Here is a 16665-nt window from a genome sequence, read left to right as displayed (position 1 = left end):
TCTCATTTTAACCTATGCCACTTGACATAAAATCTATTTACTAAACCTCTGGACTGACCAAGTGTGTAACAAAATGAGACATAAGAAAAATCAACATAAAGCTAGTAAAATGTAAATATCACTTATCTTCTTTCAAATATGTTCAACTATTATAAGTGTAAAATATTTAATGCTACTTGATAAATTGCATAAAGTTTATTTTATTATCTAACTTATTAATAATTATGTTTATTAATTCATGTTTAGTAATAATGCATACTACTTGCGGATCTATTTTATTTTAGGATGGTATTACAAAAGTGAAATTCAGGCATAGATAATATTTTTAATTGAATTTATTCAGTTCCCATTTGCTCATAGGCCCTTAATTTTTTTCATTAATGGTCCTTAAAAGTACTTAATTTCCATTTGCAGAAATATGTACGAACCCTGTTAAATCATTGAGAGTATTAACTTCTGATCCTAAATATTTAAATTTGCTAACAGTTTCAAATTTGTAATTCCCAATTTCAAAATAGAGGCTGCTGTTATTACCACATGTCATGTATTTAGTTTTATTTTGGTTTATTGCTAGATGCATTTTGCTGGCTGCAGCCTCTAGATATGTAAAAGCCTCTCTAAGTGACTCTGGAAGTGTGTGTGACTATGTCAGTATCGTCAGCAAACGCAAAAATCTGAACAGACTTGTTAAAGATACTTCCACGATTATTAATGTTGGAGTCCTATGATTTTTTGGAGGGCGAGGTTAAAAAGCAAGCAGGCCAGCGCATAATCCTGTCTGAGCCCATTTGAACCTTCCATCTCCCATTGTTCATTAATTGTATAATATTTAGACATATAAAACATTAATTGAGTTTTATTGCATGAAGGTTTGCAAATGTTTATTATATACAAATATTTCCTGTATAAAATATACTTGTTAAGTGCACCACCAAAGTGTTAAGACTGTAGAATGCTGGTAGGTCGATTTAGGTGTGAACCCAGGCGAGTAAGCTGGCTGCATGCGAAGTTTTATGGTTTGCTCCATATATAACGTAAATATGAGCCAATTTCTCATAAAAAGGTTTTCCGTGAAGGTATTTCTTTCCCCCAAGCAGAATCTCTCTAAGGCTTTGCCGTAATCAAATAATTGAACCATCTGTATGACATCTCATATTGTTTAATTTACTATATAAAAATTATTTCATTATTTTCATAAGTGGTTGTGATAAAAATAAATTCTGAAAATTTGAATGAAAAATGTAAACATTTATTTATGTTTTGTAGAAAATAATTGTAAAGAAAAGTGATGAAAACAAAAATTTTTTAACTAATTTGTTCATTTTGCAGTTGGGTGGATTACAATTTGATCGTGAATTAAGGTTAATTATAGCTTATCTTACTACAGTCACTACCTGGACTATCAGAGATAAATTTGCTCGACTGTCCCAAATTTCTACAATTCTAAATTTAGAAAATGTAAGTATTGCATACTTATAATGTGCATGTTTGTTTGGTAAAAGCTGTCATTCTCTAAAGATAAAAATTTATTATATTATTTACTATGTTTATTTAATAATTCTGATTAAAAATATAAATTTTGCTGCAAATATTATATAGTATAATTAAATCTATGAAAAGAATACATTTATTCATATTTCATAAAAATAATTTAACTGTAAAATTTGCTTTCATTGAAAAAGTTTAAAAAAATATTTATAGCTTGAAATGCACAGGGATATTCAGAAAGTAAGGTCCAATTTCTTATCAAACATAAACCATCACAGATTTTTCTCAAAAAACATTTTTTAATTAATTCCTTATAAGTTTCTTTATTTTCGTACATAGTTTCCATATTTGTTTAAACATTTTTCATAACATTCTACAAACGTTTTTATGCCTAAATCATAGACAAATGCCACCTGTGAAGAGCCAGTCTACTACTTCTTTCATCTCATAATCTGTGGTGAACTGTTTGCTGCTTAGAAACTCTTTTAGGTAGTTGAAACCAAGTAAAAATTACTCTGTGCCAAATCTGAACTGTACAGTGGGTGGTCAGACTGTTCCCATCTAAAATATCTGACTAGGCTTTTTGTGTGAATGGCAGAAGGGAATCTGACATTGCCATGCAGCAATAAAACTCCAGACACCAAAAGGCCACATTGCTTTGCTTATTCTGCACGTCTAATTTTAGTCAAGGCAGTGCAGTAAGCAGCTGCATTTATTATTGTCTCCTGTTGCATAAGCTCAACTAATGAGACTCCTTGTTTTATCCCCAAACATAATTGATATAACCTTGCATTCTGAGATTGCCTGTTTGGACTTGACTCCAACTGGTAATGCCGTGTGACGACATTCCTTTGACTGATGTTTAGATTCTGGAGTCATGTGAGAACATCATGTCTCATCCCCTAAAACTTATCACATTCCTTATGATATCAGTACAAAAAACCAAGAGCACAAGCCATTATTCTCATTTGGCATTCCTCAGTAAGCAGCCTGGGAATCCAACATGTGCACAATTTGTGAAATTATGACTTTTCAAAGACAATTTTGTGCCAAGTTTCCCTACCACGTTTAAAAATTCCAATGCTAAAGTTGAAATTGTGAATCACTGGTCTTTCTGTACTTTCATTCTTCTGAACGAATCTCTTTGTTCACTGCATTGACCAAATCTTCTGTGATCACTAATGGATGGCCTGATCATGGTTCATTATGGACATTTTTCCATATGTCCTTGAAAGCTCTCACCCACTTATGCACTTTGCTGTCACTGATCGCATTGGGGCAATACACGTTGCCTATCTGTCAATGAATTTCCATTGCTGAAATGTTCCTTGCTGTCAAAAACCAAATCGCTGACACTATTTCATAGTCGACGGGCTGATCAGTTGTTTTAAAGACTTTCAACTGCCTCTGTACACAGCACACTGCAACAGTACCAATGCAAATAGCATCATTTGACAAGCAAAGCATGCCAGAAGTCGATGTGCACATGCATTCCAATGTTCGTGCAATATTCGATTAGGTATGATGATTCGGACCTTAGTTTCCAAATAGCCCTCGTATGTCTCTCATGTTATGCTGAAACTAGGAAGTAAATGCAAGAAAAGGAAAATTTATTTTGTTACCTTTGTTTTCTGTTGTTAGGATATAGTGCTTTTAATAATGCAGGTGTGCAACATACTCTACATGGAAATTGCTTTTATTTTTAACATTGCAATTTATAGTTATATCTTTAAATTTTATAATATGTTAAAGAAAAATTTCAAGAGAAGTAAGGAATTTTGGAAATTCTAATGCAACATACACTAAAAGTAATTCATAATTTGAACAATTCTTGTGTGCAGAACAAAAAACTCTTGTTGACCCTTCACCTTCCATAATAATAAAAATTATACCCCCAATATATTTTCTAAATTCTGGGGAACTTTGTTTCATTCTATAGTATTATCATTCTGTGCTTTAATTCTGTATTGTCAATTTCAATTAATTTCAGGTTAATGAAATACTAGATACATGGGGATCTAATTCTGGTTCCTTGACATGGCGTCTTACCCCAACTGAGGTCAGACAAGTATTAGCTCTTAGGTTAGTAAATTATTATTTTTAAATGCATTCTTTGTAGCTGCATAAAGTACTATCAAAATAAGTTAATAAGCATCACATTAAGTTGCTAATTTAAGTATCTTAACCCTTTCACAATGGCGCACCTTTGTTAAAGACCCTTGTGCGGGATGGAAGGGAATTGAAGGCAGTCACTGTACAGAATGGAGGTTTTGCATCACTAAGCCTAATTTTATTTTAAAAAAATGAAAAAATTTTTTGCTTCTAGCACCATAATTTTTGGTATCATTTTAGATTATTACTTGAGCTCTTATATATATTAAAATTAGAACTTAATATTTTTTTTAACATGAAAATATACTTAAAAATTGCTTATATTGTAAAATAATTTTCGGAAGCGCTATTCAAATTATTCCAAAGTTTTAATTGATAAAATCCATGAATAAAGTTTAAAATTAATAAAACAACACAAAAACTATTTACAGTAAGAAGTAACAAAATTTTAAATGAAGACTGAGTGTGGTAAATCTTGAAGCACAGAGAAGTATCACTTTCTGAATCATCACTCTCATCTGCGTTAGTAAATGGTTCATTAACCATACAAGGGTATTCTTCCTCTGATAAGTAGCACCTTCCCGCCATGATAGACTGGAGGTGAGGCTTTCCGAAATAAAAAGAGAAGAAATGGAAAAATATCTGAAGGCAATGCAAAATGTAACAGAACTCCACATAGTCCTAAAAGACTGTACATAGTAGAGAAAAAAAAAATAGAATAAAAAAAGGAATTGGATATAAATCAGACACGCGAATGTATATATTAATACGTGGCAATTTAAAGAGCCCACCTCTGTTTAGGCTGTAAGAGGGAATGCGCATATGGGATGCCCGTCCTGAAAGAGTTAAAACCTAAAATTTATAAATGCTATAACACTTTTACAACACTGCTGAATATATTCAGCTATTAATATTAAATGAGAATTGTATTTGAAATTATTCTAGTATATGTAAGTTTTATTTATTTATTTTAAAAGTACTTACTATTCTAAAATGACTTCTGTGTTGAACTAAGTAAGAAGGAATATAAAAGATACTATCACAGCTCTTGTTGAAAATAAGGAAAAGAAAAGAAATGAGCAAAATTAAATATATTTTATGACGTGAGCATTCACAGAAGCTTCCCTTTTTGTAGCCAAGTGGGTAAAGCTACTGAAAATTTATGAATTTTACCTTGTTTTTGAAGATTTGATCAAAGGAGATATACAGACTAATAAATGAAATAAGACTACTAATAAAATTATGTAACAAAAATTATTTGATTTAGTTACTTGATTCGAGTATTTTTGTTTTTTCTCTCTCTCTCTCTCTCTCTCTCTCTGTTGTTGTCTGCAGGTTAATTTGATTTCATCTGCTAACTCATTACATAATCTATATATGAAGACATTCATACAATCTTGTGTAATTAGGCATAACTGTGTAAAAAAATGTGATTCATGTGTATGAAATATTTTCTTTTTCCATTCCAGTCTTTTCTATAAAATACCTAAAACTTATGTTTGCTTACTACATTTGTAAATCTTTATGCTGAATTAAAAGTATTTTAATTATTCCTTGTAGTTTCATTAACGTTTACCAAAACTGCTAACCTATAGATTTGTTAACTTTTGTGAGACAGTGATATAAACTCTATTTTTTAAATTATTTCTTTGATAATGTAAGCAAATTTATTATGCAGTGATTTTAATGTTTATTTTTTTAATATATATGAAGAATATAATTCATCATTTATAATAGTTTGGCTTTTCATAATTTAATTCAGAATTTAAAAAAATAATCCCTAGCAATGAGGAATTTTGCAATTCCATTTCTTGTTTGTTATTCAAACAAAAATTTTTGTGGGAGGGAAGTTAAATTAATTATATCTAAATTTTAATTAAATAACAGAATCTAAATTTTATTAGATTAAACAAAGGTGAACTTTCTGTTTAAAATAAAATAATGAAAGTGACAGCTCATGCTATTTTGTTTTTATTGCTCTTCTCCGAATTTTTATAATGCAGTTGGTATTGTAGTTTCATTTAGCCATTTTAACATATCAGCTTTTACATTTCCAAGAATTTCTTCAACTCCTGTGCTAATCACCATAAAGCTTTCTCTAAGAAAAGTTTGTTATTATTGTTATTATTTAAAGCACCAGAAACACTATTAGTCTTGATTCTCACTTTTTGGCTCTATCACTAATCAAATGAAAAGATGTTGCCATCAAATGTTATACCATGTTTTATTTTTAATGCAATAGCATAACAAATATTTTTAAAAAAATGCTTGATTTAAGAAAAGACTGAAAAAATATTAATGGGAACAGTTAACACTGTGTGGGAAATTTTAAAACTATGCTACTCTTAAAGGTTTTGTGCTGTTGAATTTTATGTTGGAAAAATGTTAAGAAAATGAGTTTAACAATAAAGTTTAAAAAAGATGTTTAGGTTATCTGGTTAAAATAATGAATATTAATATGATGAAACTGAAAAAAGATTGAAAAAAAATATGTATGGCACCACTTTCTTTTAAAAATTTTCTGATTTGACTGTAGAATTTTATGTAAGTGCAAGGACAGTTATGATTATTAATGAAGTCAAAAAGACCATGCAGGTTGTGTTAGTAGGAGTGAATTCAAAAGCAGATTGATAAACTGCAGGCTCAGAGCATTAAAAAGCCGTAACAGATCCTCTGGTCTGACATCAATATCTGAATCCTTTCTTTCTTTCTTCCCCCCCCCCCTTTTTTTTTTTTTTTTTTTTTTTTTTTTTTTTTTTTTTTTTTAGCTAATACTGTACTTGTTCTATACTTAGAAACAGCTTTTAAGGTGTTTGTTTATCTGGTTGTTTGAGTTTATATTAGTTTTACCATCATCCTTATATATCAGATGGCAACCGTTTTAAGCATTTTCTCAATGCTATAGTTCAACTTGGAATGCTGATGAATTGCCTGATAATCCAACACTTTTAGTTTTAACTATTTAGCAATCTAAATTTACACTTAGCTGGATATTTAAATAGGTATAGGAAGCAGCTCCTAACTTTTTTTTTTTTTTTTTTTTTTTTTTGCATTTTTGAATCATCTGAGTAGGTAGTACATCTATTTTAGTGGGTGGTATTTGATCTCTGTAAAGGGAATTATTTCCTCTTCTCCTCTGACATTAATCTAAAATTGGACTTGTACTACTAATCCAAAGGGTAACTGATAATTAATTGAAACAAGAAATGTTTAACAATATTAATCATTGGCAAAATTTTTCCCACTGTTTGACTTTATTGAAAAACTTTAATGCATTTCAGGAGGTCACTCAAAATACATTTATTTGATATCAGTGTTAATTTTTGTATCTTTGCTGATTCTTAAATATGATAATCCAATATTTTTTGAAATTTAATTAAAAAAACTATAATGTGTGTTATGTAATCTTCAAATGCATTAACAGGTTATATTTTAATTTCACTTCAGATTTAATCATGATACTGGCAGATATGAAATATTGTTGCATGTGTACGGGTTTGTAATGGATTGAATGCACAAGTCGACAGAAAGTTAATCAAATTTCTTCTTATCCCTAGAAATAATACAAAATGCTGTGATAATTCCTCAAAGATATTCATACAATATCGCAATATCTCACGGTAGTTATATTTTGAACTACTAAAATATAAATAGTACTCAAACAAACACAGAGAAAGCTAATATGACTAATATGATCTCACCTTGAATTCGCTACAATCAATAACAAGAACTAAGTAAAACAACCCCGAAATGACATGTTTTCCTCCAGCATTAATAAGCTTTTTAATCAGTATGAGAACATTCTACTGTTTTCTCGATTTTTCTGTATAGCAAAAGAATACAATTCTGAGATATCTATTTATAAAAATCTTAAATGCGCATGCTCCTGTATTTTAATTTTTCCAGCATAACTCTTTCTTCAAATAAGTCTCATGCTGCTATGCACGGGGATATAAAACAAGTTTAATTAGAAATTCTACTAAAAAAATAGCTAAATAAATACAAAAACCGTAACACTGCCCCTTCCCAAGGACTGCACATTCTGGGCAGTATAATCCCTGGACAGGAAGCCAAACTTACAAATAAGACAAAAATGCAATAACAAGCATTACATTTCAATAACAAACAACATTAAAAATAATAGGAATAAATAACTTTAAATAAATCAAATACTAAATACAAAAAAAAAGGGGGGGACCATGGTCTTATACTATTTACAATTATATACACTATGTACTATGGCCATAGTAAGGAGCTAATCTGTTGTAATGAACAAAGATTTAGAGTTTGATGACTCATGGATCCGAACCATGACATCGTTCAGCCTGTTTAGGACTATGTATGGACCATCCCAGGGACTGTAATTTCGAACAGAGTCCTTTCTGTCGAGTCACATTCCACAACCACACCTTGTCTCCTTCTTTGAATCGATGTCTAGCGTTACCAATTTGACTCGCTCTCGTGCAAAATTGTGCATCACTTCAAAATAGGCTTGGAGATGGATATATTCTTCAGGCGATGAAGGTGCATCCGGGGGGGCGACCAAATAAGAGATCACAAGGCAGACAAAGGTCACGAACGATGAGTCTGGGATGGAGAATAGCCGATACTCTCATGTTTCTCTTCCACCCTAGTATGATTTCAGCAGCTTTCTGAACACTTTCAGACAAGACATTGGCATTTCCTGATGAGGATCTTTTCTGATGATGAATATTTATGTCCTGTTTTTGAAGTCCAAGGCAAAATTGCAGTTCCCTAAAAAGTTCAATCTGAGTATGCAAGAGTCTGTAATCTCTGCCACATATGCCATGTGATGGTAGGCAGCACTTCCAAACGTGAGGTTAATGTTTACTTTTCCAGCTATGTCGATTTCATCACCAGAAGCAGTCTGGAGGCTAACACAGGATGGCATCCAAATGAGTTTATCTGTAAATTGTTGAGCTAAATCTTTCCAAATAATGATAACATTAGCTCCTGTGTCAGTTATCATATTGGAAGGAATTCCATCGATATACCCATTGATCGATAGTTCATTACTGTTGGCACCCACTGTAGAAATCTTGAGTGTTTTAAAACAGGGTTTTTCATTATCTGGCAACCTCCGCTCCTCAATATGGTCATTAACCCCTTCGTGCCGATTGTCACGTCTACGTGCCAGCAACGAACACACTCACTTCCCGGCCGACACGCAGGAATGCCAGAGCATTTTCCCGTTCAGCCCCGACTGTCACGTATTTGTGCCAGTGTCCTGGAACGTTTTAAAAACTATAATTTCTGCCGCAAGATGGCACTGTATATCCATATGGTTTCAGATACATGTATATTAGTACTTCTACTCGAAATGAGAGAAGCATGACTCACATACACGTGTTTTTGATTATATAAACAAAAGGGGAAATAAATGTTTCCGAATGGCATGATTTATGACGTCTCTTTAAATTCGCATGTGGTAGTTGTTTATTGTAAGTAGAGAAGTTTTATTTTCGCTTAAGCATGGAGTATTTTGGTTTGCAGTTCAGTTTTTAGAAAATAATTAGATCTTGTTAGCTATGAATTCTTTCTGTTTTTACCGTTGCAATGTCGAAGCGTCAAAAATGTTTAACAGAGCACGAAATAGCAGAAATGATGCAAAATATTTCAGATATTGATTCTGATATTCTGATATTGATTAACTGAAAGACATTTTCCAAAACTTTGTTCAGAAGTGACTGATAAGAAAATGAGACGACGATGCTTCGTTTGTTCACATTCCCGGAAAAATCCTCCAAAACAGCAAATGAGTTATTACGAGTGCAAGGAATGTAACGTAGGACTGTGTGTAGATCCCTGTTTTCAAATTTTTCATACGAAAAGAGAATTTTAAGTAATATATCTAGTTTTCAGATGTATAATGTTAAAAGTCATAAAATGGTGAGTAATGAAAATAAAATGTGTAAAATATGCATTTAAACAAGAAATAAGGTAATTAAAGTATACATAAAAATATCTATAAAGCATAAGCCATTTAAATACTCTATAGAGCATTATTAAACAATGCATTGATACTTTCAATGCATTGTTTAATAATGCTCTATAGAGTATTTAAATGGAAATTTCATGGATTTAGGCTTAATAGCAAAAAAGCCCCCGGCCCTGGACAGACGCTCGCGAAAGACACTGCCGGCCTCCATGATAAGCACGCGTTTGCGCTACCCGGCGCGAAGGGGTTAATTTGTTTCCTGCATCATTGCTGGGAAATGGTCTTCTTTTCCATGCCTTGGGGTGTTCTGCAGTTCCTTCGTACGTAGCCGCAGTTCCAGAATTTTGGTTCCTTGTCACTCATTTCTTCATTTAATTGTCTGTTTAAATCATTTTCCATGCTCTGGGGTGTTCTGCAGTTCCTTCATATGTGGCCTCTAACACCACAGTTCTAGCACTTTAGGATTGGTTTCTTTTCACTCTTATTTTGTCTCAGGACACTGACTGGTAATGTCAAATCATCCATTTTATTTTCCGTGCCTTGGGGTGTTCTGCAATGCCGTCGCATGTGGCCTTCAGCACCACATTTCCAACACTTTGGAGCCAGTTTGTTCTCACTCCTACACCATATCAAAGCATTGACTTGTCTGAATAAATCATCTAAATGAGCCAATAATTGATCCACTGGCTCATGGACTCGCACAGCTCTGACTGGGTAGCTATCTCTACGAGTTGCTTGCTGGGCTGCCTCGAATTTCATGGCTTACACTAGAGTGCTTTTTACGTCCTTGACATCTGCCATTTGCAGAGCTTTCTGTATTTCATAATCCCAGATGTCGTTAATGAAGTATAGAAGCGACATAATTTTCCTTGTTTCTGTCAGGCACTCCAAGAAGACAAAGTGAGAAAGCCACATCCGCCACGAGCTCCTGAATTGTTTCGGTGGGCTTCTGTAAAATCTTGTCCACAGAAGCTGTAATCTTTCAAACATTTCTCCCCAAAAAATAGCTCCAGTGCGCCAGATAGGGCTTCGAAATCTAGCCTTTAGTTTTGTGGAATAGTTTGAAAGATATCCACAGCATCTGCTCTCAGAGAAGCGTCGAAATGACATGCCTTAGCTTGGGAATCCCATCCGTTCGCTTCTGTTACTATTGAAAATTGTGTCTTATACACTTTCCAGAAGGTCTTCTCATCATAACGTAGATAACTTCAGAGAGGAACGAGCAGCCATAGGTAAAAATTTAAAACCATCACTATTGCTCCTTGGCATTAGTACTGGCTTCTTTAAGGTATCAACTTCTTTGGCTACTGCAGAAACCCTGTCATCAATTTGTTGTTTGATTTGTTGTTGAGCAGCAGAAACTCTTTCTTCAATTTCTCCAACTGTGTTTTCAAGCATGTTCATTTCTGTCTTCTATAGCTGCAAATTTGTTTTCTATTATGCATGTGATTTCTCTTTTAATTTCCTCTTGACCCACTTCATTTCTTCTTTAACAGCTTCCGTCGTAACAGAAACTTGAACAGCTTTCATTAATGCTTTAACAGTAACTTAACCAGCTTCCATATTTTCTTTAACAGTTTCTTGTCCCACGCTAACCTCTTCTTTATAGGATGCTTGGCCAGCTTCCATCTTTTCTTGGAATGCAGCAAAAGTAGTGATGAGCTGCCTTAATTGTTCTTCCATTCCTCTAGTTAATAGCATTCAAATCCCACTTCTGATACCACAAAGTGTTGTGTGTGCACAGGTTCGTAATGGATTGAATGCATAAGTCAATAAAAAGTTAATAAAATTTATTCTTATACCAAGAAATAATACAAAATGCTGAAATTTGCTTAGAGATATTTGTACAATATTGCAATATCTCACAGTAGTTACAGGGTTCGTATGGTCCTTAAGAGTCCTTAAATTTTTTTAAATCGATTTTTGGTCTTTAAAACTCCTCAATTTTGGCCCAAATCAGTAGAAGGTCCTTAATTTTAATCATCTGAAATTTCTGTCTGTTTCTACAACTGTCATTTTGAGTTTGAATTAGCATTTTGGAGGAATATTTTTGGCGATTCACTGACGTATATGGTTATCTTTTGAATGGGTTCATGGGTTATAATTTGTTTCTATTTCTAATATTAACTCGAGTTTCTAAGCAAGAAGTGAAACATAAGTTTTTCGTAATAAAGAGCTCTTAAACAATTTTCGCTTTTGGTAATGTGAATTCTTTTATTAAACGGTTCTAAATTTGGCGACTTGTCAACATTTTGGCGATTTTAAGATCAGTTTCTATAGAAAATTTTTAATTCCGAAATCTGAGAATTTTTCGACGATTATTTTTTAAAAACATCATAACATTGATAAATTTCATTAAAATAATGGTAACATTTATTATTATATTTAAAAAATAAAACATTTTTATTTTTCGCTGTCGTATTATAAAGTTGCATTTTGGCAACTTATTATACAATATTTTGAATCTGAAAAATAAACAAGGTATAATGCTATAAAGCACGATTTACTTAGCAAAAGCAAAATTAACTATGCAATTAATTAAAAATGTCTTCTTTTTAATTTTTTCATAGTAAGCGTTTTTCTCATGTCTCAGAATATTCAAAATTCTCAGAATATGCATCAGTTTTCTCTATAAAATTAATTTTACAGTTTTTCCCTCCTTTTTTTTTAATTCCCCCAAGATATTTCTGGCTTTTTGCTGTTACAGAATTGGTAGGGATAATTTTTCTTTAGTATTTTAGACATTGCAGCTTGGAAAGTTTAGAAGGATTTGAAGGCAAGATTTATAGACCCACGATTCTAGAAGATTCGAGAAATATGTGACAAAATGGAAAATGTCTCCATGGTATCAACGCATTACATATTAATACAATGGAGACATTTTTCATTTTGTATTTTACAGAAAGTTTACAATGAATTTCTTACTTTTTGGAGAACGTCTGGAAGAACTATGAAAACATAATATTTGAATGTTTTACTCCTGATGCTAGAATCTTTTTCTTAACATGTTTATCTTTCCTTTATTTTTCCTACTTTTCACTTGGCACAAACATGGAAAACATCAAAAATGCTTCTAATCTTATTATTTACATGGGCAGGCATTACAGAAAGGGATTTTTTTATTAATAAAGAAATTGAAAAACTTACAATTTAAAAGATTCATCTAATATATGTCTTAATGCATCATACACAGAGCTGGCACTAGGCATTTTCCCACCTGATGCAATCTCTGTGGATCCTAAATTCGACTGCATACCTTTCTAAATTCTGCTTTCAATGCCTGCTCTAAATTCTAAAAGTTTTACCATTTCTAGATTTTGTTGTGTGGTGTGTCACTAAATTCTAAAAATTCTGCCACACCAGCTCTGTAACCGGCCTTTACCATATATGTTTCATATTTCTTCTGAATTTCATATTACTAAAAAAATTAAATGAGTCACTTTTTATATTCATTCTAAATGCATTTAGTGTTTTTTAGAAAAACAGAAATCTTTAATTACCGCATTTGACGGCATATAAGATGCACCCTTATTTAGACGGCCACACACAAGCAAAAAAAAATCTGATGTGTACACCACATGACTTCCTTGTACGGAATATTAAATTATATGCATTTTTTCTTGCATTTCATTTAAAGTTATTGGATTGAATTAAATCTACTTCGCCGACAGCGCATAAACCACAATAGAATAAATGCATTCTTTAAAATTTTATTTGTTTATCATAGCAACACTCTGGCGCTAGATTCACTTAACAGTATTTTATTTCGTTCATTGTTCCGGTTTGACTAGAAACTTTCACTATGCCGATGTTCCGGTTTGATTAGAAACAAACTTTTCTCTGCCTCAGAATGGCAACAGTGAGAACTTGACTTTCGATTTGTTTTGACACAGCTATAACGCTGCTCCTGAGATGTAACATTAGATTCGATTCTAGATTAGATTAATTTTAGTATTTTAATAAATTCTTTAAAGCTAGATTGAGTGTTTGATCATAGAATTATAGCTGAACCACCGCTTGCAGAAATTTAGATGTGGCATTTAGATACGTTATTAGATTCATAGTTAGATGCGTAGGCAGCGACATTCGTGATTCGAATAGTGAACATTAGTGCATACATAAACATTTTTTGGTGCTACATGCCGGGAAGCCGGCTAATATTCAAAAATATAGATTCGTAAGTATGGATTAGCATGGTGTGAAGTGTGCGAAGCCTGCAAAAAACAGGTAGGATAAGTTTTCTATTTTAAAGTGTAATTATGGAAGGTCCTGTCAGTAAGCTTAAATCGAAACGCAAAATATTAAGGACCGCAGTGTCCAAGGTACTAAAGAAAATTGAGACAGAATTAAGCAAAGATGACTTTAGTATAAATGTAATAGAAGAAACTTTAGACATATTAAACGAAAAGGCAAAACCTCTGAGTGATTTAAACACTCAAATAGAACAGGATTTGAAGGTCTCAGAGGATGAATTTGAACTTGAAGTTTCATCCGCTCTAGAATATGAAGAAAAAATCCAACTGTGGCAATTTAGAGCAAGAAAAAAATTGAGGGAATTACACAAACTCGAAAATTTGGATAAGGAAAGTATGAAAATTCCTAATGAAACCGCTATAGATTCCAAACTTAAAATAATAAAATTATTCGCCTTCCAAAATTGACTATCGCTAAATTTTTTGGTGATTCTAGCAATTGGCAGTCAATTCGAGGCAGCTATCCATAACAATGACTCATTATCGAAAGTAAATAAATTCAGTTACTTAAAGTCATTACTAGGTGGGGTAGCTTATAATGTCGTTTCCGGACTCTCGCTTACAAATGAGAACTACGTTTCTCCAATCTTTCAGAAGACCAGAAACATCAACTTCTTTTACCCAAAAGACATCATTTCACTGAATTACTCATAGATTATTATCACAAAAAATCTCTTCATTCGGGCATTCAAACAACACTTTCTCTTATTAGACAATTATACTGGATACCTTCCGGGCAAGATAGAGTTAGACACGTTATAAGTAAATGCATGACATGCTTTCGAACAAGGAACCAAACCATAAACCAAATGATGGGAGATATACCTAGAGATAGAATTGTAATAACTAGACCATTCGAAAAAATAGGACTGGACTTTGCAGGTCCAGTTATCACCAAGCCTAATTTGAAAAGATCTGGAGTTAGGTTAAAATCATACATAGCGATATTTATTTGCTTTAGTACAAAGGCTATTCATCTAAAAGTAGTATCAGATTTGTCTACTGAAGCCTTTCTAGCGTGCCTTAGAAGGTTTATTGCCAGACGATCTAAAAAATCCACTGTTTGGAGTGATAACGCTACGAACTTCAAGGGAACGAAGAATATTCTTGATAAACTCTGTAGAATTTGTAGATCGGATACTATTCAGCGCTTTAGTTCCGAAGAAGGTATAACATGGAGATTTATTCCTCCTTCCTCCCTGCATTTTGGTGAGTTATGGGAGGCTAATATAAAATCAATAAAGAGAATTTTGACAAAGGTCGCGAAAACGACAATTTTGAACTTTGAAGAGCTGTATACATTAATTACACAAATAGAAGCCTGCTTGAACTCTCGACCTCTATCACCTATTTCGGCTGATCCAGATCTTCAGCCTTTGACTCCAGGTCATTTCCTAATAGGAGCTCCACTTTTGTCGATACCAGAACCGAATGATTCTGTAGATTCTTTGACCTTGTCTCCTAGATTGACTTTAATTCAAAAACTAAGAGCTTATTTCTGGAACCGTCGGAGCGTGGAATATCTTAATCATTTGCAGAACCGCTCAAAATGGAATCAAGTGAGATCCAATCTCAAGGCAGAACAACTAGTCTTGTTAAAGGATAAAAACAAGGCACCCGTGAACTGGACACTAAATCGCATCGAGGAGACCTTTCCTGGTCTAGATGGACTAGTACGAGTCGTAGATGTCAGAACTTTAGATGGAATCTTTTGTCGAGCCGTCTCTAATATCAGCCCACTCCCATTTCTAAATGATGTTGGACAATTGTCCAACAAGGGCTGGGATGTTCCGGTTTGACTAGAAACTTTCACTAAGCCGATGTTCTGGTTTGATTAGAAACAAACTTTTCTCTGCCTCAAAATGGCAACAGTGAGAACTTGATTTTCGATTTGTTATGACGCAGCTAGAATGCTGCTCCTGAGATGTAACATTAGATTCGATTCTAAATTAGATTAATTTTAGTATTTTAATAAATTCTTTAAAGCTACATTGAATGTTTGATCATAGAATTATAGCTGAACCACCGCTTGCAGAAATTTAGATGTGACATTTAGATACGTGATTAGATTCATAGTTATATGCGTAGGCAGCGACATTCGTGATTCGAATAGTCTACATTAGTGCGTACATAAACATTCATATTATGACTCATAATGCACAAAATTTATATCATTTAAAGAATAGAATTATCTAATCGATGCCACATGTTCTATTCAAATACTATAATAAATCTGGAACGATGTATAAAAGAAATTAAGCAAACAAAACAAAAAAGAAACAGTTTTTCACAGACGATTCAGTATTTCTCATTAAATTAATTCAGTTCTCACTTCGTGACAAAGCAAAAATATATAAAAACTCTAAATATCCATATTAAAATCTACAAAGTAAATCTTAAACACTTATTTTCTCGAAAAAATCCCAGAAAGGACTAAGCATGATTTAATTCGCAATAATAAATGACGGCCTTATCTTTGTTGCTGCGAAGCTTAGTTTCTCTAGATTGGCAACAAATCCACTAGTCTGCTATTTCAAATGTAAACAATCAATGGCCGCCATAAAAAAAAAGGCTTAGCGTCACTTAAAGAACTTTAAAATTGTTGATAATTCTAAAAATATTGCATACGGATTTACTAAAGGCATAAAAACCTTAACCGGAAGATTAAAAAAAACATAGTTCAATCATTTTTAAAGCAAAAAATGTACAATTTACAAACATATAAGAATAAAGAAACTGAGATCACTAAACCGGGTAACAGAGTGGATATACCGTAATTTCCAGAAGAAAGGCCGCATCAGCGTAAACTCCGCACTCGAGAAAAATGACGGGGAAAAAATTAAAATTGCACAG

The 16665-nt window shown here is 32.8% G+C and overlaps 1 protein-coding gene across 4 annotated transcripts in view; it reads left to right on the top strand.

Moving 5' to 3' along the window:
• Window positions 1-16665, top strand: part of Cog4 (conserved oligomeric Golgi complex subunit 4) — a 157406-nt gene that overhangs the window by 134176 nt on the left and 6565 nt on the right. For all 4 annotated transcript variants that reach the window (XM_085821833.1, XM_085821831.1, XM_085821835.1 and 1 more), the window contains 2 exons: window positions 1330-1458; window positions 3479-3570. In XM_085821833.1, the coding sequence (XP_085677959.1) occupies window positions 1330-1458; window positions 3479-3570 (221 nt within the window). The remainder of the gene's footprint in view (window positions 1-1329; window positions 1459-3478; window positions 3571-16665) is intronic.

This window comes from Stegodyphus dumicola, chromosome 8, assembly GCF_044657685.1.
Source record: "Stegodyphus dumicola isolate Sdum_Otavi_A_Nest chromosome 8, ASM4465768v1".
Lineage (NCBI taxonomy): Eukaryota > Metazoa > Arthropoda > Arachnida > Araneae > Eresidae > Stegodyphus > Stegodyphus dumicola.
The sequence above is the reverse complement of the archived record's forward strand: the minus strand, read 5'-3'. Positions and strand labels throughout refer to the sequence as shown.